The sequence below is a fragment of the Trachinotus anak genome, unplaced genomic scaffold (assembly GCF_046630095.1).
Source record: "Trachinotus anak isolate AG129_WGS33_773 ecotype Australia unplaced genomic scaffold, CSIRO_AGI_Tana_v1 ptg000007l, whole genome shotgun sequence".
In the NCBI taxonomy this organism is placed as follows: Eukaryota; Metazoa; Chordata; class Actinopteri; order Carangiformes; family Carangidae; genus Trachinotus; species Trachinotus anak.
Genome location: NW_027273858.1, coordinates 10,187,683 through 10,214,763, shown reverse-complemented (window position 1 = coordinate 10,214,763; position 27,081 = coordinate 10,187,683). Strand labels below are relative to the sequence as shown.

General features: G+C 41.5%; 2 protein-coding genes across 3 annotated transcripts; both read left to right on the top strand.

The window, feature by feature from the left end:
• Positions 1-349: 349 nt before the first annotated feature.
• On the top strand, positions 350-12,231 carry LOC139622803 (bifunctional 3'-phosphoadenosine 5'-phosphosulfate synthase 2-like). The gene is made up of 12 exons (XM_071480409.1): positions 350-719; positions 3,363-3,477; positions 3,639-3,874; positions 4,045-4,183; positions 4,293-4,411; positions 6,392-6,505; positions 7,428-7,539; positions 8,500-8,705; positions 9,011-9,146; positions 10,013-10,281; positions 10,394-10,623; positions 11,175-12,231. Exons 1-12 carry the CDS (start codon positions 693-695, stop codon positions 11,314-11,316), a joined length of 1,845 nt encoding a protein of 614 aa, XP_071336510.1. The 5' UTR covers positions 350-692; the 3' UTR covers positions 11,317-12,231.
• A 2,334-nt stretch (positions 12,232-14,565) lies between these two features.
• LOC139622805 (phosphatidylinositol 3,4,5-trisphosphate 3-phosphatase and dual-specificity protein phosphatase PTEN) lies at positions 14,566-25,702 on the top strand. Of its 2 annotated transcripts, XM_071480411.1 has the most exons (10): positions 14,574-15,335; positions 19,399-19,483; positions 19,652-19,696; positions 19,797-19,840; positions 20,080-20,318; positions 20,719-20,860; positions 22,787-22,855; positions 23,394-23,560; positions 24,160-24,465; positions 24,579-25,702. In XM_071480411.1, the coding sequence occupies exons 1-10, from the start codon at positions 15,257-15,259 to the stop codon at positions 24,762-24,764; spliced, it is 1,362 nt and encodes a 453-aa protein (XP_071336512.1). In that variant the 5' UTR covers positions 14,574-15,256; the 3' UTR covers positions 24,765-25,702. The 2 variants fall into 2 exon arrangements, with proteins under 2 accessions (XP_071336513.1, XP_071336512.1); XM_071480412.1 differs by lacking the exon at positions 22,787-22,855 and having other exon boundaries at positions 14,566-15,335.
• Positions 25,703-27,081: the final 1,379 nt, after the last annotated feature.

Genomic DNA, 27,081 nt, shown 5'->3' with positions numbered 1-27,081 from the left:
ACTGCTCACTTTGTCTTCTAATCGTTACTACCGAGTACTCACAGCACTTTTTAACAGTAACCAGCTCAGTTATTTCTTTAACTTCGTAACTCTGACTACATTAAGTGGGAAATGTTTCCGGGCAGAAAACTGTACCGTTAAAACTTTCTGCCATTTTGCCTCGGTAGAACTGTTAGCTTAAAAGCGACCGTTAACGGAAACCTAACGACCCGGGGCTAGCAAATATGAGTTATTAACGGTTCCGTCAAAATCAGAGTCACCACAGCCTCACTTAAGATTTAACTGTAACCCGAGCTGGTGTAACATTATCCAGCCTGTGACAGAGGCTACCCCGGCACTGCTCGGTGAAAGTACTGGTGTTAGTTTAATACCGCTGGAAGAGGAAAATCATGCCGTACGGCTGTGCTGTCGGTTACGGTGCCCGGCCCCCGCCGTGTCGTTATGCTTGAGTATTGGCTGCTATCCGGCAAATTATGCAGATTAATGGATGTCGGAGGAGGAGGGCTTGAGGCTGGGCCAGCGGAATGCTACGTGTCTTGGCAGTCCCTTTTAAAAGCCCGTCGTCTTCACCGATCACCGTAGCCAAAAGTTTGCAGGGTTACGAGTCGAGCAAGAGGCAGACGTCTTCGCCACCAAGGCCCGTTTGAGTGCGAGTGAAGCCCGGTCAGTCAGCGGCGTTCAGCGTGGGCGAAATGTCCGGAGTGAAAAAGCTACGAACGGTAAGTAGATGTGGAGATAGCGGGGGGAAGAAAGATGTGTCAAAAGTGAAGGGAAGTGCGTTTGAGCGCCTGAGGTATGGTTAAAACTCCTCCTAAGTATGTGTCAACTTAAGTGTCTTCTTAATATACAGTAATTACACACGGGTAACTCCATATTTCCACGTTGTTGACGAAACTCTTTCCACTGAGGTCTGGTTCGATCACATAGGAAAGAAAGCAGCGCAGTAATCACAGTAGTTGACTTTTAGGTAACCCTGGATGGTTGCTTTAAAGCTCGTTTTCTTCACGTTTGTACCTATTCAGTGCCCCCCCCCCCCCCCCCCCAGGTGTGGTGGTTACATGTCTGGACTCTGAATAGGCTGGTTGTTGTAGTAACGTACCTATGTCTGTTTGGTCCATTCATAACATAGAGTGTCTTTCGAGGTGGGGGAGAAAGAAACCACTGTGAGATGGCAGTCTGATGCCGCACAGGAATGCTGCAAACTTGGAGAGCACACATGGAGTTATCCTAAAAATGAGAGCAGCAAGAAGGATGGGATAGGATAGACTTTATTGTTCCAGTTGGAAATTTGCCAAGGATAAAAAAGGATAAAAGGATTAAAAAAAAAAAAAAAACAATCATTTCATCCAAATCCATTTCATCAATTACATGTGTCCATCTGCATCATCAGCATAAGAGAATGGACACATATTTCACTAATACTGCATGAACAGCAAGAAGAATACACGCATCCATATTCGCATTATGGTCTAGGTTGTGGCGTGTGCTGGTGTTTTGAACTGGTTGTGCCTGCTTAGGTTGATACTTCTGTACCTTCTGTCTTATGGGACGAGCAGATACTCAGGGTGGAGAACATATGTTAGACCTGAGATCATTATTGTTTGTTGAAAATGTCTTGAAGGGTGTTGACAGACTCCCTAAGAAATCAGAAGTGTCTTTTTTATACCATTATTAATCGAACATCCTTGAATGTTGATTGGACAAGGATCAATATGAATATGTACCTCTGACATTTTATATATGCATGATTACGTATGATATAAATAATCATACGTCGCAGCCCAAGAAATCAGCTGTAATTTAATGCATACTGTTGTGTGAGTTGTTTAATTACCCAAAATGTTAGAGTCATTTTGACAAAATGCCTTGACAGTTTCCATTACTGCATGTATGTGTTTTGTTGAGAAATTTCACAACGCTTTCTTATCATTCTTATATCCACAGGGAGTTCCTGAGAAAGCGGATGTAGGCTGAACTGGGAGCAAGAGAGAGGGTTTACATAAAGTCTTCCAAATTAACAATAATAAGAGTTTATAGCACATTTTTTTACACAGGAAGTCAGCTGGAAGTGCCTCTCAAAAGGCTGATAGATATAAGAACAGTTGAAATGAAAAGAAAGAATGATTAAAATGAAATAAGATTCATAATAGGAAGTGAAGTAATGTTTTTTGGATAAAGGCATGTCTGCAAAAGGGGGTTTTGGACTTCAAGTTTTCCCCTAAGTAAACTCACAGTTTTGAAGTGCCAAAAAATACATCATGTTCCCAGCACTGCTGAAAGGAAGAGAGGGAGGATAACTTCAGAGCAGTGTGCTGACGGTGGGAGTGTGATGGAAGGAGAGAAGGTGTCTCCTGTGTTTGAGAGAATAGTGCTGTTTGTCTATAGCTCACCAACATAATGTGGGTGTGTACGTGCACAAACTTTAGGATACGTGTCATTTGGAGAAGCTAATACTCGTCATTACGGCATGTTAAGTATAGTTTGTACTGTTTACTTGTTGTGTGTGCAAGGTAAATCAACGACCTTCAAATCAGGGTCAGGCCAGTAGTGTACATTTACATCCTTCTGCAGCATCAAATTTCACACTTTGGTTAAAAAACTGTGAATCTTTTGTAACACTATCGGATGTAAAATGAAACTCTGTGAGATCAAATAGCAGAGCCTAGCATGTTCTAACACTGGGTGGAGGCGTGGAAGACAGGTTGTAGGCAAAGGTGATAGTGATTGAGAGAAGGAGGAGGGGGGATGAATATGCAAAAATTGAAGCCATGGGATGGATGTAAGGAAAAAGGGAGAGTCAGTGCAGAGGGCAAACGTGTGGGCACGAGCACTGCCACATCATCGCAGGGCTGCAGGCAGCACACTGGACACATTGTCCAGTCAGTCCTCTCCCTCCCTCCTCTACCCCTCCCCTCTTGAAGTCAATACAGCCCCATTTATCCACAGCCTGGTCCACATAGTCACTTTGGGCAGGGCATGTAGAATCAGTGGTCTAATTTCTAAGGTCTAATTTCTCTGTTAAGTGGCATGACATGTTAATTGGCATGACCCAGCAATAATTCCTGTTAAGTCAAATCTGAAGCCTCTGTCTCTACATATATTTCTCAGGTCCTTGCTAACATTTAGCCTACATATGTTACCAGACTAAGGAAACTGAACAGAACAGACAAAGAGGAGGTGGGATTTGTGTGTTGCATAACTGATCTGAGCCGAACACATTTAGATATAGCACTGTAAGGTGGCTTATCCAAACTACTCCATTACCGTTTGCCTGTTTTCTACATCAAGCTATCTGTATCATAAGTATTTCCCCACAATCACTTCAGTTTGCCTCTGTCTGAGCCGGTGATCTTCTATTTCAGGATCTCAACAGGTCAACCAATGTGGTGTACCAGGCCCACCATGTCAGCCGGAGCAAGAGAGGGCAGGTTGTGGGCACCAGAGGAGGCTTCAGAGGTTGTACCATCTGGCTCACCGGTAAATCTTTATATTTTTGTATGATATCCACCTATTGGTCATGAGGTGGCTCATTCGTTTGCCTCACAGGAACCATACATTGGATAAGGTTTAAACTGATATGGACTATTTTAAACACAGTGCCTCATTCAACCCATTGTCTTATTACATTTTCCCACTAGGTTTGTCTGGTGCTGGGAAGACTACCATCAGTTTTGCCCTGGAAGAGTATCTCGTGTCCCATGCTATCCCTTGCTACTCACTGGACGGAGACAACATTCGCCATGGCCTGAACAAGAATCTGGGCTTCTCCGCTGAAGACCGTGAGGAAAACATCCGTCGGGTTGCTGAGGTGGCCAAACTGTTTGCAGATGCTGGGCTTGTTTGCATCACCAGTTTCATCTCTCCTTTCGCCAAGGTCAGAAATCATTATTCTTTCATGTGATGGTGCATATCTGTTCATTTAAATGGCCAGAAAACCATTATCTGATGACAGTGGGTGCAAGACATCCAAAGTCAAAAATATCAAAAGTCTAAAATACACCGGAACGCTTGAAACACTTTAAATGTTTGGGTTTATTTCCACAGGATCGTGTTGAGGCGAGGAAGATCCATGCAAGTGCTGGGCTGCCATTTTTCGAGGTGTTCGTCCATGCTCCTCTTGAGGTGTGCGAGAGCAGAGATGTAAAAGGACTTTACAAGAAGGCTCGTGCTGGAGAGATTAAAGGTCTAAATTAATCACGCTATAAGTAATTCAAGTAATGCCAAACCCCTTCTACAACCACAGGTCATGGTTTCAATGATACTGATTTTTATGGTTTTACATTTGTTGTCAGGTTTCACCGGGATTGATTCAGATTATGAGCGTCCTGAGGTGCCAGAGCTTGTACTGAAAACTGGAGAGCTCTCGGTGAACGAATGCCTCCAACAAGTTCTGGAGCTGCTCAAGGACCAGGTGGGTGTGACAGACGAGAGTTCAGTGTTTCTCTTTGGAAGATGGTTGAACAAGTGATTAACTGTGCTGCACATGTTGTCACAAACAATTTACATTTCAAACACGAATAAAATAATTTGTAAAGCAATGACGATGTACACGACACATGCACATACAGGCTTCAACTTTGGGTCAAGGGACCATTGTGTAGATGATGTAAGTATCAAATGCTAGTACCTATTAGTTTGTCAGCACAGAGAATAATATATCCCCATATTAACAAGCATCTTATGTCACATGGCTTCCTAAAACCAAACGATTCTAGATATCAAACATGAATATGATCATGATGATCTTTGTCCAGTCCAGACCTGAAAACTTTCCCAAGAAAGAGGAGTGGTTTGTAAGAACATGCCCGAGCCAGAGAACATCAGGGCAACAGTGAGATGGTGTTTGGTTGTTCGAAGCAGATGACACTCTTGATCACAGTGAGGATAGTAGGTCACTGCAGCAAGTATAACGATTCAGTTGACAAAAAGTAACTGCCACATACCCACATTGAGCACTTTATAAGGAACGGTCTCAGAACGGCCTCAGTTCTTCAGAGCATGGATCCCTCCAGATGCTGGAAACACTCCTTTGAGATTCTGTTCCGCATCGACATGACAATATCACATCATTGCTGCAGATTTGTTTGCTGAGTCACAGACAGAAAGTTTACATTACAGCGCCCAGTGTTTCCACACAACTGGATTAATGCTTATATGCCTGATTGCAAAAGTCAAACTGGAAAGACAAATATGACCAAAGCCTATGTCTTATTAAATGAAAGTACTACTCATAGATCTACATACAAGCAATACAAATAAATTTGAAGGATAATAAATTTGCTTCTGCTACCAAGGCTGAAGCTTTGCAGAAGTAAAAGTTGCTGATAAAGTAAATGTTAAACCATGTAAGCTTTTTCCAGCCCTGTCACTAAGGCACAGGTAATTTACTTTTAAATAATTTTGTGAAAATATTTTCTAAAGTTAGCCTGCGGTTGCCTGGAATTGATAAATACAGCAAATATATTTAAAGCAGCTGTTGAGAGAGGAAATTGAGGATTGTGATTGTAGCGCTCAAGTCACGCTGAAGGATCGGAAGAGAATGTAACTAGTACTTGAATCATTTCTGAACATGTATTTACAGCCATAAACGTTACTAAAAGTCCTGAGGCAAGCTGTGTGGCAGGCTATGTCATAGTGCGCATCCATGAAGTTGAATCATTGCCACATTTCTGCCCTCTTCACTGAGTTGTGGCTGATTCATTATTTGGAAACTTCACATGAAGTAGTGGGAGTAAATGACGGATTTTAAATGTAATTGTAACTGATGTGAATTACATCATAAAAGGAAATGGTTAGTGCTTGTTCTTCTTGTTATATGGGAAGTGGTAATATTACCACATCCCAAAAACATTACTGCAGTGCGGATTTGCTTAAGTATGGCACCTTTTTCATCTGCTCAAATTCAGTTCCAGTAATTTAGCAGGCACCGATATGACAAGGATTTGAGTGAAATAAAGCAATGCCACTGTCTGTCTGTCTGTCTGTCTGTCTGTCTGTCTGTCTGTCTTTTAAGGCCACACATTACACACAGTACTGGAAAAAGTATACCTTCCATAAAATTATATTTAACATTTGACAGTTAATTTTCTTGACCATTTACAATAGAGGCACACAAATTGCATAAAAAAAAGACCAAACACACACCCACTGTAAGTCAATACTTTACCATAGAGCTGCAACAATTGAATTAGTTGATTAGTCAGTCAAAAGAAAGTTAATCAGCAGCCATTTTGATAATCGATTAACCATTTAAGTTATTTTTTAAAGCAAAAATGCTAAACATTTTCCCGTTCCAGCTTCTCAAATGTGAAGTTTTGCTGCTTGTCTTTGTCACATCACATGATCTGTCAAGAAATCATTCATCATTTTCCCTTTTTCTGCTTGTATGTAGAATATTGTACCAGGCGAGATCATGGAGGAGGTGAATGAACTCTTTGTTCCTGAGAACAAGCTGACTCTTGCTGTGGCTGACGCAAACACACTTCCCACCATCAGCATCACCAAGGTAACCCACTGCTTCAGTATATAGCCTTCTTTTTATCACACAGCAAATGGACAAGAGGGTCAATACTGGACATGGCAGCGAGCTTCTCATGATGAGCCGATAAATATTCTCCACTGTTTGGACCCTGTGTACTAAAGACTGCTCTGACTTCCCTGGGTACTAATAAAGACATAAAACCCAACCAGGCATAGAGCAGAACCACCGACACGCACACTAATAGGTTTGTCTTATCAAATCACTATTCAGGTCATTTCTCTGGAGGCGAATGAAGATTTCGGCCAAAAGAAGGATGTTTGTGTTTTTAATAAGCATTTTATTTTTTCAGGAATTTAGAGCAATATGCCACCCTAATACCTCTAGTGAAATAATTTATGGCAGTTAATGTATAATGATAGTATGACAATAATACAAATGATGACCATTAGCAATCAATCAATCAGTCAATCAAGTCAAGATATAGTATATAGGCTGTAAGAAATTATGTTGAACATACGTTGAACTTGTCTTTTATTCATCCAAAGCTGCGTGTACAACATGTGATCTCAAAACATCTCGCTATGGTTTAGTGAGGAAATTAATATACTGATCAGAAATACGGCAGCAGCAGTGTCTCATTCAAATACAGCACAATGAGGCACTGGAGGTCAAAAATTAGAGCCAGTATGTGAGTTTAAAAGAAAGCAGTTGATTTACTGTGACTGTTCCAATCTTCCAGTATTCTTACTACCACAATTCACTGAGTCTTTGATTATAGTATAATTGCAGACTTGTTGATTAGTGTATCAGCATTTACAATGAATACCATCAATGCTGTTAAATTCATGGATCTCCTGAGGTGGGAACTGTATGTTAAATGCTGTTTAACTTTAGTACCATCTTCTTTTCTGGCTGTTGATAATGAGTAATTATTCTTTGTCCACAGTTGGATCTACAGTGGGTGCAGGTTTTGGCAGAGGGCTGGGCCAGCCCTCTGAAGGGCTTCATGAGAGAAAGAGAGTTCCTCCAGGTCTTACACTTTGGCAACCTGCTGGATGGTAAGAGATGACTGCACCGTCACATTTACTCTTAACTGCCAGGACGTCATCTCTACACTTCACTATCTTATAAAGCAGCATCAACCCAAGTTCCCTGTCAATTTAAGTATTTTTGTCAAAGTATTTAAAAAAAAAACATTATCCATTTTGTTTTGAAATAAGGCAAAAATGTATATGAATAAATGAAAGTATGAATGATTCAGTAATTTTCATGTCATGTCATGTCTTAACCATTGAAATGGTAGAGCACACACGACTACGTACAAACAAACATACCACATTTAAATGACTTCCTGCTATTGATGTTGACGTTCCAAAGACAAAAACAAACCACTCAGATACCCTTCACCCACCCGACCCGTCATGTTTCAAATCTGTTCATTTAATTTTGTTCAATATTGTTTAACACAATAGAACTGTCAAAATTTTGTTGGGTTTGGTCAATTTTGCATTTGTACAACTACCACTTGGAGTAGAAATGTCCAACAGAAGCTGCTCCCTTTGTCCCAGCCATTAGTGCTGAAACAAAGTGCTAAAAAATGTAGCTAACTATTTGTCCATTAGTTTTATTATTTTTTCTATTACCTTTACTTTTATTAACTATTTGAACTGTTTATTCATTACTTTTAACTTTTTGCTGACTGATTTTAACACTAATTTCAATGCAATATGTGGTATTCAAGTATTACAGTTGACTCGATATGTGTATAGATATTTTTTAAGTAAATCGCAGTTTGTAGTTTTTCAAATGAATTGTGCCTCTCAACAATTTTACAACGTACTATCTGGCGGCTGCATTAGTATCCCTTGGAGTACAAGTACTCCTGTTTCAGAATCAACTCTCTTTATCATGGGTTGTGATGACTTTGATATGATCCTTTCCTTAGTGTAAATAACATTTTTGAAGTAATATTTGCCTTGGTTCAATGGTTGAGATCACTGCACCCTCCTATGTTTCAGGTGGGGCCATCAACCTGTCTGTTCCCATTGTCCTGGCTGTTAGCAATGAGGTCAAGCAGGAGCTGGATGGCTGTGCAGCTGTAGCTCTGGAGTACCAGGGTTCCCGAGTGGCTATTCTCAGGAACCCAGAGTTCTATGTACACCGCAAGGAGGAACGCTGTGCCAGACAGTGGGGCACCACTTGTCCACAGCATCCTTATATTAAGGTAATAAGGCTTTCGTCTGATGTCTTCAACACACACTTTTTTAATTTCAGTGTCTGCTACGTAATTGCACTGCAGGCAGCAAGATCTTAGCACATACACCATTGTTGATTGTGACTGTGTCAATATTGAATTTCTACTTAACAATTTAGTGTGAAACAGGATATAAATCAACCCCCAGAAATATTTGAATATTTCATAATTAAAGTTCAAATAGTGAATAGTGAATATTAACTGCAATTATAGTTAAATATTTGAGTCAGTTAAAAACTGCCTTACGGGTATTCTATGATTATCACCTTGTGCAGATGGTTATGGAGGGAGGTGATTGGTTGGTGGGTGGCGACTTGGAGGTGCTGGAGCGAATCAAATGGAACGATGGACTTGACCAGTACCGCCTTACTCCACAGGAGCTCAAGCAGAGGTTCAAAGACATGAAAGCAGGTTAGAAAATCTAAATGACTCACAAAACTACAGTAACAATTAGGGAACACAAAATTGCATATGATTTGTTCTAAGTAGCTACTGATGTGACTCTTCTGATTAATACCATTCCTTAAACAAAATATCCATCGCAGTGAGGGAAAAAGTAAATGAACATAAACTGAAACCAATGAATTTAGCAGTGCACCATTTGTCTTTCAGAAAAGCTTGACAAAGGACCAGATGAAAAAATAAAATGGTAAATTTAAAGCTGCATGGCAATGATTGTGATTTGTGTTCAGTGATCAGTGCAGACATACATAGCGGTATCTGTCTGATAAGTAATGAACAATGACATGTGATCACCTTTTATTATTATTGCTCTCACTCATTCACTTTGATATGAATGCTGTGCTCAAGATTATGTCCTTTATATATCTGCACCACAATACAGCATGTACTTTGGTCATTTTTTGTTTTTCTGTATTCTTTGCTGCTCTGTGGTGCTAGTCTGAGTTTTTGTACCAATGCGAGCATGATTTGATGTGCACAGAACGGATTGCTTTGGCTACACAGACAAATACATGTTAGTGAAATCAAGTCATTGTTGGTTTTTTTTTTATCATAGGTTTTGACTTCTCCTTTAACACAAACCACAGAAAAAGATTCTCCCCAAATTTATGGAACAAAGTCCATTTGAGTTGTGTAAAAGGCATGATGAGCATGTTTGCTGTGACAGCTGTTAAAATGCACAATATCTGCCACACACTTTGGATTGCACAAATTAATAAGTTCAACAACTCAAATACTGTAATACTGCTGCTAATGCCACAAACACGCTTGTTATGTGAACTTTATTTAGTGCTCCTCCACGTTGTCCTCCTCAGATGCCGTATTTGCATTCCAGCTGCGTAACCCAGTCCACAATGGTCACGCCTTGCTGATGCACGACACCAAGCGGCGTCTGCTGGAGCGAGGCTACAAGAATCCAGTCCTCCTACTGCACCCACTTGGCGGCTGGACCAAAGATGACGACGTGCCTCTGGACTGGCGGATGAAGCAGCATGCTGCTGTCTTGGAGGAGGGCATACTGGACCCAGCAAACACCATTGTTGCCATCTTCCCCTCACCTATGATGTATGCCGGACCCACAGAGGTGAGGAACAGTGTTGCAGTAGCTTATTGTCAAGTCAGAGGTTACAGTCAGTAACCCATCATATGTGTGTGTGATTGAATATTAATCTGTGTGTCCTCCAATTTCTCAACAGGTGCAGTGGCATTGTAGAGCCAGAATGATTGCCGGAGCAAACTTTTACATTGTTGGCCGGGACCCAGCGGGCATGCCTCACCCAGAGACTAAACAGGACCTGTATGAACCCACCCACGGAGGCAAGGTCCTCACCATGGCACCAGGCCTCACCTCTGTAGAGATCATCCCCTTCAGGGTAGCCGCCTACAACAAGACTAAAAAGGCTATGGACTTTTATGACCCAGAGCGGTGAGTGAAGAAAGATTTGTAGATTTGTAATGTGGAAGCTTGAATGTATTGGGATTGATGTCTTCTGTGAGCACAACGTGCACAAAGACTGGAGCAAATGAAAGGGCCAAAGTTCAGTAGATTTTAAGTGCTGCTATTTTATTTAAGGTGTAATTGTCCCCACATTTTATTAGACTTGCTGTGAAATTCCGATGTAGCATCACATAACATCCTCCTACAAACATTTGTAGGCTTAAATATTTAAAACGAGAACATGAATCTAAACCATCTATGACCTTGTGTCCTATCCTGTTGACACTGCAAGAAGATTATACTGTAGTATAAATCTTAAAAACAGCTCCGAAAATTCATACAGTGTGAATCACAAGGCTCATTCTAGATTCAGTGTGTTTCTGTATGTATCTACTATTTGGCATTTCTCTGTAGTTGTAATTATGGCCTCATCATACTGTATAATTTGTAAATATTGTAATTTTGGAAGACTCCATAACACTTCTAATGACTTCTCCTCACTATCTGACCCACTCATTCTATACTTCCCTGTCTCTTAGACATGCTGAGTTTGAGTTCATCTCTGGAACCAAAATGAGGAACTTGGCTCGGAGTAAAGAGAACCCTCCTGATGGTTTCATGGCCCCCAAGGCCTGGAAGGTGTTGGTCGATTACTACAGCTCTCTTCAAAAGGACGAGTGATCAACACAACACTCAGATCTCCAGTCAGCAGTATACGATAAAATCATGTAGTTAGTTCTTAAAGGGGGTTAAATATACATTACATCCATCCCTCCAAGAGTATTTTAAGTAGATTCTTCTCTTATCTTATACAAAAGAAGGTCATTTAGGCTGAGGACTTTAGATTGCTTTAAATAATGAGAAATTCTGGCAGGGGTGGGTGTTTTGTTTTCACCAAATCAAAATGACTTAAGCAATTAAAGCATTACATTTTTACATTCCTATACAACTATGTGATTTATAAATCCATTGTGTATATGCATATTAACTTAAGCTATGTATTTTAATAAATTAAAGGTAACTTGAGATTATTTTTAAAATTTTTATATTTTACATTTAGAAGCACATCCCAAGACAGGGAAATCATTTTTTGATATTTACATGTAATATCTGAAGGATGTATGACACAAAACATGTAGATTTCACTTTTTGTAGCATTTTAAGGCAGTTATGTCAAGTTACTTGTATGACCTCACTGAAAATCACGTGCAGTTTTATCACTACCTACGGTGCCTGTTTGTTTCACATGTATGGATGTTAATTAATTCATCATGTTAATGTTTCATATTATTGTGAAATACAACATAGATTTTTTAAATAATGTGAAAGTGCCTTTCTCTCAAATGTCAACATTAGTTAAAGACAAATTGTTTAAATATCTTCTCTGTCAGCGTTTGCCTGAAATGCATCAGAGATTTGTGTGATGTTATAAAGTGGGCATGTGCATTCATGTAATAAAGACCCGCAGTTTTAGGAAGATGAAAATGGGTATGTAAAATGAAGTAATAAAGGAAATTATTTGTTATTATGAAACTCTGAGATATCGTGTACTGTAATCTAAAGCAGATATTCTTTAAAGAAATGGATTTCAGTGTGTTATCGTTTCTGTGATATCTTTGTTCTGATATTGTCTGTGTGCCACTGGTTGTGCGACATATCTTATTACCATCTGTCTGTACAAGGTGCACACTCACCACCCCAAGGTGCCACACTGTCCCGTCAACCTCAAACTTAAACCTTGTTTGAAGTCAACAGGGCAGTGTGGCACTCTGGGGCTGCAGTGCCAATGGTGCAATGCTGCTATCTGCTGGTAAGAACTGGTAAAGGAAAACATATAAACAACTGCATGAGAAACTGCATGTAAAAGGGCACAGTCACTGTGTCACTCTGACAGGAGGTAGGCTTGATAACTCCACTAATCATTATAGCTTCACTCACTGATTCCAGGCCCAAAGATAAGCCTGCATTTCTAACCGTTCCTAAAATATTCACATTTTCTGTTTAATGGGGGGTGGACTTGGACTAGCAGCAGTCAACAGTGGTGATGTTCTTTAAAATGGTCTAAAATCTCATGCACATTTGTTTGCATTGGAAATCACAGGGTTTGACTCTGGACTGGATTTGCCGGCTAGATCTTTTATAACAGATTAAGGAGATCCTGAGGCGCTTTCAAATTACACTTAAGAGATGGTCGAGTGAACTTGAAGGACTGATTAATTTTGCCAGTCATTAAGCTTTAAGAGCTTACATTGCTATGAGATGAGTGTGCTTCTATGAGGAGAACCAGTCTCCCCTGTAAGAAGCAGATTCCTAATTAGCCTTACGTGGGATCAGATCATTTAATCTGCGATGTTCCAGGTAACCCCATTTAAATCTGCTGAACTGCACCCTCAGTGCTTTATAAAATCTCCAACTACTGTACGTCCAATATGTCACGTCACTCAGAAATGACCAGGACAGCCACGTATAAATCTCTTGTGTCCTACAGGCCTAATATTCTTAAATATAGGCTAACCTGATTTTAGCACCCCAAAATGTGATGTACTACCTGTACAGGCACACAAGTCACATCTCCGATGGCATGAAGGCTGATGTGCAAGGCTGCTAATTTAAATATGAAAATGTCAATGAGTTATCACAGATTTTATCTGAAATGGTTTGCACAGCAGTCATCCTGCATGAATGTGAGTTAATTTGGGCTTTGTTGGTTCCAGATGTGGGCTCATATTTAAATAGAGTTCATTAGGAGAGATTGTGTCCTCACTTTTTTTTTTTTTTTTTTTTGCATTATGGGTGTGAAGATCATGGATGTGAAGCCCTTCTTGTTGTGTAGCTGGTTCTGTTTGGAAATAACAATAATATGTCTTCAGAACCATTTTCTGAAAGGCAGAACATAGTCCCATATAGTACCTTTTGGTGTGGTGGAAATGCATCCAAAAACTCACAATTATTTTTTATGGACTAGTTTGCCAGTCTGTTTCTCGATTCATCACTTGACTGTTTAGTCTAAAACATGTCAGAAAATAAGGAAAATTGCCATCACGATTACCCAGAAACTAAAGTGACATCTTCACTTAGCTGGCTTCATTTTATTATTATAAACGAATAAGAAAACAAACAAAAAAATTAAATTTCAGCAGCTGGAAGCGGTGGATTGTGAAAAAAGCAAAGGATGAAGAATTAATTAGTCACTAAATTACCAGTTCACTTTCTGTGGATCAACTTATTGATTAATTGACTTTTTTTCAGTTATCTAAACCCAGTAAAATCCTTCAAATTCAGTTTTGGTTGAACCCTCATCTACAAAATATTTTGTATCACTATCATTTTTGTGTGATTGTGAAAGCACTATTATCATTATAACTATAATTATTGAAAATGTCATCATGGAAATTTAATCTATGGGTGTATCTTTGATTTTAGTGTGTAAAGCTGCTGGTCAGTGAAAACAATAACATTGCCCATGCAATTAACAGCGTTGGTATAATTTAGGATTGACTTTAGGTTTGGCTTTAACGCCAGACAATACTCATTTTTCACTGTAAATACACTAAACGTGTTACGGATTGACATGTTACAAGGATATATCTGCGACAGCCAGAAATGACAGTTTAAACCGCGAAAAGTGACATTATGTTGGAAACTTCCCTAATTACAGACACACGTGATCACTTTGACAGAAGGGAGCGTAGCGGGCGGACTCACTTTATCCTTCCGCCAGAAGCAAGAAGTAACTCGATTGTTGCGCTTTTTATGGTGAAATCAACTGTATCTGTGAGATGCCGTTAATCGACACCTGATATTGATTGATAATACACCACTGTTTGATACTACATCTGCTGGTTTTAATTCAGCCGTGGAACTATATAGTGAAGGCGGACTGATATTTGTTCTAAAATCCCAGCCTGCTCTACCTTCTTTTTTTCCCTCGGTGGAGGCCATGATGGGAGCCTGAGAGTTCAGCTGGAGCGACAGGACCGAGAAAAGAAGATGATTCCCCGGGACCGAGCTGTCAAACCAGTCTCTGCCAATTCCTGAGCTTTGTATATTTCATATACAATTACGGTGGAGCCTGTCACTTTTTTCAGATGTGTTCTTGGCAATCAAATGATGACAATGTTGAATCGCTAGGAGGATTTTGGATCGAAGAGGCAGCATTAGCCATTGTTGCTAGCTAGCTGTGCTAGCTAGCTGCTTAGCTAGCGAGCTAGCTCCGTCTGGATTCAGATTTCGGGAACCGGTGAGTCCTCTCGTCCATCTCGCTGTCAATCGCGGCGGCAACTACGACCGAGCAGTCGGCTTGGATCGTGTCTGGCATCTAGAGGTTTATCTGAGGACAACTGCATGTATTTAATTCGGGGGTGTTTGCAAGACGAATTGCAGGATTGGGAAAGTCGGGCCTGCACGGAGGAGCAGAGCGAGGCCCGTCTTTATGATCCAGAGGAAGCCTGTCTAATCCGACCCGCAGCCACCGCTAGCTCTGCGGGCTAGCACGTCTCTACGAGGAACTGCAAAATTCAGAGAGCAGACCCACTGACTGCGACAAACACGACCGGACAGCCTATACTAGAAAAACCTGTTTTCATCATTTACCCTATATAGACTCCTGTCACCTGCTACAATGGCCGCGATTATAAAAGAAATGGTCAGCCGGAACAAAAGGAGATATCAAGAGGATGGGTTCGACTTGGACTTAACATGTATCCTTCCTTGTGTTCCTTATTTTCACGGCACACCGGACACTCACCACTAACGTGTAGTAGTTGCATTAATGGTTAGAAGAAGTGGAAGCAGAGATGAGAGGCAGTTAGCTGCTACTTAGCTCCCTGGCTAGTTGGTCAGACAGCGCAGCTTTGCTGTCACCCAGCATGTTTGAAAGATGGTGGATCTGTCAAACCAGCAGGCATAAATGTCACAGTCATATAGTAGCAGGAAAAGCTCGTTCAACTGGACAGAAGTGTGTGTTTAAAAAGGAAAAAAAAAAAAAGACGGGACATTTAATCCAACAGTGGACCTAGTTTGGGCTTGTGAAATTGTTAGTGGCATTAATTCCTTTTTTTTTTTCATTTTCTTTTTTTTTTCTTTTTTTTTTTTAATCAGTTGGTGATTGGATGCAGGGAGATCTTATCTGTATTTATCTTGAAATGTCTTTCTATTTAATATTTTTTATGTAGACACATCTGTCTAGAGTATGTGTCACTTCATTATAGGGTAGGTCTCTGGTTTATGATGGCAAAATTGTGTAAGCTTACTCTCACCTTGCCTCACCTCCTGTGTCCTCTATGGGTGAGTACACATTGATGGATTTCCAACAAATCTTTGAAAAATCAAATTAACGTTCTCCTTTCCATTTATGGAGATAGGATCATTTCCAGATTTAAGTATTGCTATTTCAGGCCTTTCTGCAGGACTCATTTCTCATTTATTACCACTGATAATAGTTGACCTGGTTCCCTGGTGCTGCATCGCTGGTACTAAAGTTGGTACTTTTACTTATTTGGCTTGGGCTAAACTAGATTAGCAGGTGATGTGGTTTACTGTGGCCAACTAAATACAAACTCTTTTCTGTGACATGGGTCATGGTTGCAAACGATGTGCACTTGACTTTGTTTCAGGATGTCAAACCGCCTTTTCAGCCTGTGGGTGATATTTCTGGTTTTAGAGCTGAAACAAAGTAGTCGATTTAGAGGCTAATCAGTCCACACAGATACATCTGCAAGATAAATCTTTTACAGTCCATTGTTTGTTTGTTACCTTTCTGTGTTTTTTTCAGTGCAAACATCCTCTGCCTCCAGATCCTCAAATCTGAAAAGTGGCTGGATTTCTTAGTCCTCTGAGTAAATTGAACATCTTTGGGGTTTGGGGCTGTTGGTTGGACAAAACAAGACATTTGAAAAATTGTGATAAGCATTTTTCACAATTTTATGACAGTCTATGGCAGATGATTAACTATTCAAGAGAAAGTATGCGGCAGATAAATCCATAGCGCAAACTACTCTAAGTTGCAGGTCTGTACAGCATGTAAAAAATGTAACTGGCCTGTACTTATGGACTGGATTTGCTCTGGTGATTGTGGCATCAATGATAACATTGCTGAGCATGTTTTTTTCTTTTCTCAAAGAATGGAAATGTGAAGTTGAGTGAGTTGCCTTGATTTAACACCACCACTAGAGATAGAAGCATATTGAATGGGATTAGGCCTGAAGTGTCAGCTGTGATGTTTGTGTGACTGCAGATGCTGAAATGTGTGCATCTAAACGTTTGATCAGATGTTCTTCATCTGGTGTTGTAATGTGGTGAAGCCTGTGTGATGTCTGTCAGAGGCAGGACTGCGGTGTGCAGGTTTAAGGGGGGAACAACACTCAAAAGTGGCACCTTTCTTTGGCTTGAAGTCTCCTCTTGCTCAGATGTGGGCCCTTTCGAACTATCCTTTTTATCATTGTTGGCATGGCGTCTAAAAACAATATGGGCTCTCTGCCGTTATGTAATGCAGTATCACAGTTCTGGGAATTGCCCTTAAAATAGAGTTGCCAGTGATCTTGTATCAGCGTTGCTGTCTGAGTGCTCTCTCCCTCTCTTACCCTCTCAACCCACCACCTCTCCTTTGCTCTTTTTCTTTACTACTCCCACTCTAATTCTCCCTCCCTCTGCTTGCCCCCTTTCCTCTGCTCTCCTCCTTTCCTGTCCTCCCCACCCCCTCCTCGCTCAGCGCTTGCTGGTTCCCACTCTCCCTTTTCCCCCCTCTCTAGTTCTCAGTTGTGGATTTGGCATATGCATAGAGCTGAGGCAGGGCTGGCTTTAAAGAAAAGGCGTGCCTGAAACGGCAAATTTTTTCCTTTTTTTTTTTTTTTTTTTTCCTTTTTCTTTTTTCTTTTTCTCCCCCCTCCCACTTGGAGCTTCCGTCGGGGGTCCCGCATGTGCGTTTCCTCCCAGCTGCAGAGACCAAGCCCCCCATGCCCTGGGCTCAGGCTCTCCTGGGAGCTCTGGAGCTTTTTCAAAACACTTAGAATAGTCTGACTGGGATCACTTTGCCAGTAGGTCCAAGGGTTAGAGTAACCCATTAAATAGCATAGAAAACCTGTATTTTGCTCCTAATTAGGTCTTTGAGGCATTAATGGAAGGGATTATGGCACAGTATGTACATATAGGCTACTGTGGTGTGAGCTACTGGGAAGGTAGCGTGGCAAATAATATGATAGATTTGCAATTGGGCTTTGTTGAATTCATGCATCAAGTCCTGTGTTGAGCATACCTCGGCTGCACGAAGCTGCAATAAGGCACTTATTGAATTCCTCTCACAGGGCTTTATTGAAAACCGCCATCCAGAAATGTTTGGAATTGCATTAATCTTTGTATATGTGTCCGTTGTCGTACAGTTAACCTCGACTGCTTGTTCTGGAGTCCAACATTTTTTCTTTACCAGCAGGTCTGCTGATTGAACAATGAGCTGTGTGTGTACCACGATAAAGGCTTTTTACTTGTGTGTTTTTTCACATGTGCAGGTACTTGTATGTGTGCACACAAGCAAAAATGGAGATTGCGTAGAGCCAGCTGCACTTTCTCACCAGAGTTGTCAGACGTGTGTGTCAAATTTTTCTGACCAGTTAAAAAGTGATTTGACTCTGGAAAAATAAGGTCTGTTCAAAAAGACGCATCTAATTTGAAATATTCAGCTTTTCTATTTTTGATACCGTAGCACAGGAAGTGTAAGAAAAGGTTGCCCTTTAGTCGGTGGTTAAAGTGTGAAATCCCACAGCTTATGGCGACAAGCAGACTTCAGTTACAGGTAGGCGTTGCAGGCAAGCCTCAGAGACATGCATGCCAACTCAATTATTCCTTTCGCTGCAACATGACACTGATTTGTGCCTTTTTAAGGTTGAATGTATGTTGGCATATAATTGGCCGTGACATTTTCCATCACTATCCTGCTCTGAATTGTGGAGCCACGTTTGATGATGTAAGGCAACTTGAAACGCAGACGAGGAGCAGCATGCGCAAGGTGGTGCAAGCAGAAGCTGAACTCAGAGTGGTGTGTGTGTGTGTGTGTGTGTGTGTGTGTGTGTGTGTGTGTGGTTCTACTTGTGTCTTGTCCATCGCTGAATATTACAGAAGCACAACTACCTCCTGTTGCACCTGCAACCTGCAAGTCAGGACACAAAGGATTCTTGTTTGATGACATTTTTTTTTTTTTTTCCTACCTGTGCATCTTCATGTTGCCTGCATTCAAACTCTTAGATATTCAAATTGGTCCGGCTGAGCTCGAAAGAGAGATAAGCCGAACATTTGCGATCATCCCAATATAACTTTGGGCTCTAAAAATACATGCAGGTCAGGGAGCGGAGACTCTCCTCGTGCACCCACATGTGGGCCTGGCTCAAGCAGGAGCGCTGTTACTCCTGTCCTCTCTGCCTGCTTCTCACTGTCAAGGCCATCTGTCACAACACACGAGCACACACACGCACACACACACACACACACACACACACACACACACAGACCAGCAAACCTCCTATCTATCCATAACTATGACGCCCTCATATTGACATTGGCTGACACATGCTCTGCCGCTCATCTCTGCATTCTTGTAATTGTGCTCTAACGGCTAAAGACTTAAATGAACAGATTTTTATTTCTTTAAAAAACAGCTGTCAGAATTTGCCATTAAATGTGTGGTGCTGGGCGCCTCAGTCATAGCACTTACTTTTCTGTAAAAGCTTGTTTTCCACAGGCATGCACTGTGTACATTTCCTTGACTCTGCACAGATATCTACCCAAACATCATTGCCATGGGCTTTCCTGCAGAGAGACTCGAAGGCGTGTACAGAAACAATATAGACGATGTAGTACGGTGAGTTGCGTTGCCTCTGCTTCTGCTTTGTGATCATAAAAAAGCAGAAGAGAAAGACATTTTTATTACAGAATATTTGTGCTTATTTATTTGTCACTGGCTGTTTTAATTTGTTTAATGATGTAATAAATATATTTTATCTGTCTGCTTTCCCCCCGCTGGAAACAGGTTTTTGGATTCAAAACATAAAAACCATTACAAAATCTACAACCTGTAAGTACTCCAGATGTTGCTCGTACCTGAGCTGCTCTTTGTTTACTCACTAACTTCCTCTGTTTGATCGCTAACTGGATTCTGTTCTTTTCCATTTCAGCTGCGCAGAAAGACACTACGATGCTGCCAAATTTAACTGCAGAGGTAGGCTGCTTTATATGTTCTATAGATGCTCTCCCTCTTCAAAAAAAAAAAAAAACAAAAAAAAAAACAAGCCAGACCTAAAAGCCCGCTGACACGGTGTCGTGAAAATCTCACAAAATGTCCACTGTGTCTTCCTCCCTGTCTCGTCTCCTCTCCGCTGTCTGCCGCTGTGTTCCTGTCCGCAATCCTCCCCTCTCTCGTTACAACTCTGCGTGGGCCTGCATCCCGTCACGCATCAGTTGCACAGTACCCCTTCGAAGACCACAACCCTCCTCAGCTGGAGCTAATTAAGCCGTTTTGTGAAGACCTGGACCAGTGGCTCAGTGAGGATGACAATCACGTGGCGGCCATCCACTGTAAGGCCGGGAAGGGCCGCACTGGAGTCATGATCTGCGCCTATCTCCTCCATCGCCGCAAATTCCTCGAGGCCCAAGAAGCGCTTGACTTTTACGGTGAAGTCAGGACAAGGGACAAGAAGGTGAGTCGATCGTCAGAGACCACACGTCGCAACACAGCAGCTCCTCATCAGCCCAGATCAACTGTTGCAAACAGGGCTGCAACAGATTACTTGCATTGTACGTTAGTCTGCTGATTATTTTCTTGATTAAATGTGGTATTTAATTTAGGAAGATTGTGAAAATGTCTTATTACATTGCTGGACCAGAGTCCAAATATATTAAAAGCAGAAAATCCTCACTTTTAAGAATCTGGTCGCTGGTGATATTTTGGTTTGGAAAGTGACTCAGCCAATTATCTCGTTACCAAAACAGCTGTCTATTAATTTCCAGTTGCAGCTTTAGTTGCAAACAGTTGAGCACACACAGGAAAAAAAGAGAACCTCATTTCAGGATTTCTAACCATTGCTCCTGTTGTTGCAGGGAGTAACGATCCCGAGCCAGCGCCGCTACGTCTACTACTACAGCTACCTACTGAAGAACCAGCTAGAGTACAAGCCGGTGGCGCTCCTCTTCCACAAAATGGTGTTCGAGACTCTCCCTATGTTCAGTGGGGGCACCTGCAGTGAGTCACACTTATGTTCAACTATAACTCCAAACTAGGGCGTAGGCATGCACGCCGCTGTTCAAACGGAACAAGAGCCTTGGATGTGTTGTGCACTGTAGGGCTCACCCACGCTGCAGTTTAGCACCATAGAACAGAGCAGGTCACCTATGGTATAGTTGAGTCGTCCTCTGCTGCAGTTTTAAAACCAAATCAAGTGTGGCTGAATTTGCTGCATTATTTTTGGACCTTTTGACTAAAAAGAGCAGCTTCTTATTGATCAGGTCCTCTTGTTGCTGCTTACAACATGGCCAACTTATTCTCTGCCAAAATCAAATCCCTGGTGTTTGCTATAATGGAATTTTCAAATGTTATTAGGGTCATAGGATGTTTTTTTTTGTTTTTTTTTTTTGTTTTTTTCTGTGGCATTTCTCACCAAAGAATAGTACATGGAAACAAATTGGTGGCATTTGGTGTGTGTGTGTGTGTGTGTGTGTGTGTGTGTGTGTGTCTCTGTGTGTGTGTGTGTGTGTGTGTGTTTTTTTTGTTTTTTTTTTTTTTTTTAAATCATGTGAATGTCTTAACTCTTTAGCCATTTTAGCCATTGTTTTTGAATTTAGTGAGCTGCCTCAGGAGGAGTCTGTGATCATTTATTCATTTCTACTTTTTTGAGAGGAATTACAATATGCACACTTTAACTCTACACTCACACTGGATCGTTCTGTAGCAGCTACATAAGCCCTGTGCTTTATTTACACGTAACCAGGAAGTAATTAAAAGTCGGCAGAGGACTTCACTGTTTTGGTCAGTGATTTTTAATTTCACATACAATAGCAGAGCACTTGAGGGTTAATAATTTACTGTAGTTCATGAGTATTTACACATCACTGCATGTTTGCTCGGAGCATGAGTGGTATGACATTGTTGTAAAATTGTGTGTATGCAAACAGTGGCACTTGTTGTCCCCTGTGTACGGTGGCAGAGTGACACAGACACAAAGCAGTCAGTCTGAGAAAAAGCTGTATTTGAAAAGCGTGCCGAAACCAAAACTTTAACAACATCAATACTGACTGAGCTTTCCACATCCTCTGAAATACCACTGACATGTCTGTGAGACCTTGAGTAAAATGTCTAAGCAGATAATGACACCTTTTCACCTTTAGTCTTTCAGCAGAAGTGTATTTCCACTGTCCATGTCCATATCTTCTCAACATGTTAGTGCTGTGTATTTTACTGTATATAGAAAACTATTTTTAGTAGTTTAATAGTGCTCTGTTACGGCCTCTGGAGGCGAAGGTGTCAAACAGTCCTTTTTTCTGCTCAATTGTGTCTGAGTCACACAATGTTGTGCTTTTTTTTTTTTTTTTTTTTTGTCCATTTTTAACTATCAGTCAAAAAAAAAAAAACGCCTCCTCTTCTTTCGTTTCTGTGGCTTTTTCACCCTAACACCTGACTGTGCTGAGCAGCTCTGACTGTATTGATCCTTCTCTTTCCTCCTAACTCTCCCTTTTAAAAAGGCCCTATTCTGAGTTTGATGTCTTAATACATGTACACACACATCACCCTTTTTCCAGCCTCAGGGTTTAGCTCAATGCAGCAATAAGAGGAGAAGCTAGCTCAATTAAACTGTTACAAATAACTCAACATCACACATTTCTGCTTGCTGAATCCAGTGTTTAATGGTCTTGAGATTTTCATCAGTCTCAAATGCCCCCCCCCCCCCCCCCTTCTTCCCTCCCATTTGTGTATCTCACAACATATCAGATGTATAAGGTGCACACCTCCACTTTAAGCCACGTATTGTATGTTGTTTTTAAGAAAAGCTATGTAGATGCAAATATCTGTAAATATTGGTGTAGAGCTCTTGTGTTTGTGCCTGCTGTGCTGTCAAGCCCCTGACAGGCCAGCTAGGCCCTGCTTGTGATAATCTCCTTCTTTCTCTCTAAGGGGACAGTACCGTTAAAAACAGGACCGAGCCGACCCCTCAGGGCTTCAAGAAAGGGAATTGGCATTGGGGTAAATGAGCCTTTCATCCATTATTATTATTTCACTCATTTGCTTTCATATGGCCCCAGAGATCCACCAGGCAGGAGCAGTCTGAGGTAGACATATTGCCTAGCAGGATACGACTAGCTTAGAGGCATATGAAGTCATCTCCAACACCACCCCCACCCTGACAGGAAGAAGGAAGGGTTAAAATTCTTCTATATGCAACGTGTTGCGCTGGTCCAAGACCAAACCGTGACTGTATCAGAATAGGGTCCTGTGTCTCTGGTTCTGGGTCTCTTTGGGTGTTACATTTTGTGTTCTGTAACTTTTCCCCTTTCTCCTCTTTAATTTTAATGTAATGTTTTGTAAAATGTTTGGGGGTGCTGTGTTTCTTTTGTCATGTAATAACACTGGTATCCTGTCTTGCTCCCTTGATTCACTCCCCGCTCCTCTGTCACTCACTCCTCTTCTCCTTGTGTTTTCTTTCTCATCTCCTCACAAATCTCATAATCTCACCCCACCCTCCCCCTCCCTGTGCAACGTCAACTTTTTTGTTTTTTTGCAGATCCCCAGTTTGTGGTGTACCAGCTGAAAGTGAAGATTCACACGTCGCACCCCGCTCACACGCGGCGTGAGGACAAGCACATGTTTTTCGAATTCCCCCAGCCGCTGCCAGTTTGTGGAGACATCAAAGTGGAGTTCTTTCATAAACAAAATAAGATGATGAAGAAGGTTAGTTTTCGTTGTAGCTTCATTTGCTCGGTCCTTGTCGGTCATTAAGAGCTTATCTCTGATGTTGATCATCATGACGCCTGCTACGTCGAAGAACAATAAGCAGACGTGGGCCTAAGCATTTCTTCACAGTTTGTTGTTGTTTTTATCCATGAATCCCATGAAAAGACCAAAACCTAAAAATGTACCAAAGTCTGCTTTTGTTGTCCAAAAATGATAAAAACACATCAGTGTCCCACTGTGTCAGACTTGTTGGCATGTTCTTCAGAACCATGAGCGAGAGCACTCAATCCCACAGTCACCTCCCTCCTGCTGTAAACTCTCACTAACGCAACAACTGCATTAATCAGTGGCTAAAAATGGTCAAAGGCCCTATTTTGAGTTATGTTTGCTTAAAAACTACAGTGGCTAAAGACTCAGGAATGATCTAATACAGCTGGATGTTTTAGGAATGTGAGCCTTTTTCTTTCTTTAAATTAATTTGTGAGCAGTTTTTATTTATTTATTTATTTTTATTTTACAACAAGGAAAATATGAGCCCTCAAATTAAATCAAAACCCTAGTTGCTCATCTCCTCTCTCGTCATCTCTGCCCCCCAGGACAAAATGTTTCACTTCTGGGTGAACACCTTCTTCATCCCTGGACCAGAGGAGAGCGGGGAAAAGATGGAGAACGGGGCGGTGAACAACGCGGAGAGCCAGCAGGGGGGACCCGGACCGGGCCAGGGGCAGCTGCAGTCACAGCCACAGCCACAGCCACAGCTACCGACGCAGCCACAGCGCGCCGAGAGCAGGGACAGCTGCAGGGACAGCGACAGGGACTACCTCATCCTGACGCTCACTAAGAACGACTTGGACAAGGCCAACAAAGACAAAGCTAACCGCTACTTCTCGCCAAACTTCAAGGTAAGCAGTGACAGAAGCTGGCAGGATTCAGTTAACAGAGCAATGATAAGGTTTGTTTATGAATATTTTCAGTTCACAGACTGAAGTCAGTTGTCTTTAATTCCCATTCCCAGGTGAAGTTGTATTTTACGAAAGCCGTGGAGGAGCCTTCGAATTCTGAGGCAAGCACTTCGACATCCGTCACCCCGGACGTTAGCGACAATGAGCCAGACCATTATCGATACTCTGACACCACTGACTCTGATCCGGAAAATGAACCTTTTGATGAAGAGCAGCACACGCAAATCACAAAAGTGTGAACTCTTTTTAAACAGGAAAAGAAGAAATTATACACCAGAAAAAAAGGAGAAAACTTGAATATAAACTCAAAAGAAGAACCTTTGTCCCTTCCCTCCCCCAGACGGCAATAGAATATCATCATGTCAAATGCCAATTTTAGGGAAAAAAAGATAAATATCCTGACCAATATATTGTTTTTTTATTTTTCTTTTTTTCTTTGGCACGGCCATGTACCATGTGCGAGGTATTGACACTGTTGCCCCATGGGAAAAGGTGCTGTAGCTATAAAAATGTGTTTATATATATATACATACGTATATGTATATACATATATACATGCATATATAAACAAACTTTTTTGTGTCAAAGACAATGGAAAGAGTACCACAATCAGGAGACGGGAGTTGAAGTGTGGGAGAAGTTAGAATGATATACTAGGACTATGCTGCTCCTTCTCCTGTCTAAACCAAGGCCAGTGCTGCAGTCACTTTGTTTCACTCCCTCTCTTTTCCTCCCCCCCCCCTTCTCCTCTCATCTTTTACTCTCCCTCCCTCCCTCCCCTCCATCCTATCCTTGTTCCTATCCTCCTTTACTGTGAATGCTTCTTGTGCTCTTTGCAGGCTGTCTCACGTGACTTTTGGCCTTTGTGCAGTGCAAACTGCATGCGGGCAGTGGGTTGGGGGTGGGTGGGGTTATGAAGAGGCTGTGATGATGTCTAAAGCATTGCCATTCCTGTTCCCACTGTGTATACGTTAAATTATGCAGAACAAGGCATCCCATGTAATTGTTAATGTTTTTTTTATCCTAAGATAATAAAAATATAATACACAAAACAGCAGGGAGACAAGTGTTTGCAATAATGTCAACACTACATTTAAAGGACAGTGGTGATTTGCATGTATTGGAATTGGCGTCCATCCCTAATAAATGTATGCAATGTTGTCTTTTCTTAAAGAAACCAGCTTTGAGATGTGTCTTCTGCGTGGGGTTCCCCAGTGCTTTGAGTCATGCTCAGAAAATTACATCAGAGGTTTATGTAATATTCTCCCTTCGCTGTTCGCAGTCAATGAAAATCATGCAGAATGAAAATTTGTAATGTGCAGTTGTCATCAAACAGCGAGGCCAGCTCAGTCTTTCGCTTGACTCCGTTGCCGTCAACTGAAGTCATCACTTTAAGTGCCAGACCCCATAATCTAAACTCGAGTATGTGCGAGGTGGAGCATGTGCAGCGAGTCGGGAAGGAAAGTGTGCACAAGAGCTGCACTTGATGAGAAAAATGCTGTAAAGCAGGTTGTCGTCGCAGCTGCTGGAGCTGTGTTAACAGTAACTTCCTGCTTTAAAGGTCAGCACTGCAAATAGCGGGTGGGACCTGAGGTAGGGAAGTGATGGAAGGATTATTATTAAAGGTTCAACTAAGGGCGAATAGCCCACTTCAAACAAATAATAGTAACTCAACTAGCGAGCCCAGTGTCTACATCAATGGCTGTGACTGAGAAAAAGCTTATAAATCTTTTGATTATCAAGCACATTTAGCCTTTGGAAGAGGTACAGCAACATTTTGCTTTCATTCAAACTTGACTGATAATTGAAGTTCACACAACTGATCTTTCACATTGATGGTTTCTTCGGAGATCAGATGAAGCATTTTTGTTTTGATATTTCTGCCAAGTAACAGTACATTTCCATGTTCCTGAATTGATTTCAAAGGAAACTGACCTGATTTAAAAACATTAACATTTGCGAGTCAGAAGCAGCCTGACCTCATACCAAACCATCAGTGTTGCATGCAGAGTGGCTGCTGCTGGTTCATCAAGGCGTTCTTCACATGAAATGAGCAGAGGAAGGAAAGGCTACCAGCCCAGGAGGGAGGAGTGCGAGGCCCTGGGTAGTCGAGCCTGCTCTGCTTGCAGGCTTGTGTGACTTCCCAAATGAAAGAGTAACAGGATTAACGACCATGTCACTGTGATAGGAGAGCACAGAGTGACAAGACCCTGGCTAAAGCTTGGCCCAAAGTCTCCTGATAATAAAAGAAAGTATGAATTAAACATATATATTTAAAAAAAAAAAAAAAAATGTTCCACCCCCAAAGGCAGGCAGTCACATAATCCCCTTCTGCTCTATTAAGACTCAGTCCCCGGTTCTTTTGTGTTGATAGAGACATCAAAGCCAACCAGTGCAGCGTCAAATGAGACAGGCAGCAGTCGCAGGGGCCCGACTGTAATTGGCTGAGCGGAGAAGAGGGAGAGACTCTGGTTGATTAATAATGAATGTGCTGTGCTAGGTTGAGAAAGACCAGAGAGAGATGCCTCAGCTCTCCATAGGCAGGCGAGACTGAAG

Coding starts and splice junctions, on each gene's coding strand:
- LOC139622803 (XM_071480409.1), top strand. CDS start 693: ATGTCCGGAGTGAAAAAGCTACGAACG. Junction 4,412..6,391: donor TGGAGCTGCTCAAGGACCAG/GTGGGTGTGACA, acceptor GCTTGTATGTAG/AATATTGTACCAGGCGAGAT. Junction 6,506..7,427: donor CCACCATCAGCATCACCAAG/GTAACCCACTGC, acceptor CTTTGTCCACAG/TTGGATCTACAGTGGGTGCA.
- LOC139622805 (XM_071480411.1), top strand. CDS start 15,257: ATGGCCGCGATTATAAAAGAAATGGTCAGCCGGAACAAAAGGAGATAT. Junction 19,841..20,079: donor TGCCAAATTTAACTGCAGAG/GTAGGCTGCTTT, acceptor GTCACGCATCAG/TTGCACAGTACCCCTTCGAA. Junction 20,319..20,718: donor TCAGGACAAGGGACAAGAAG/GTGAGTCGATCG, acceptor CTGTTGTTGCAG/GGAGTAACGATCCCGAGCCA.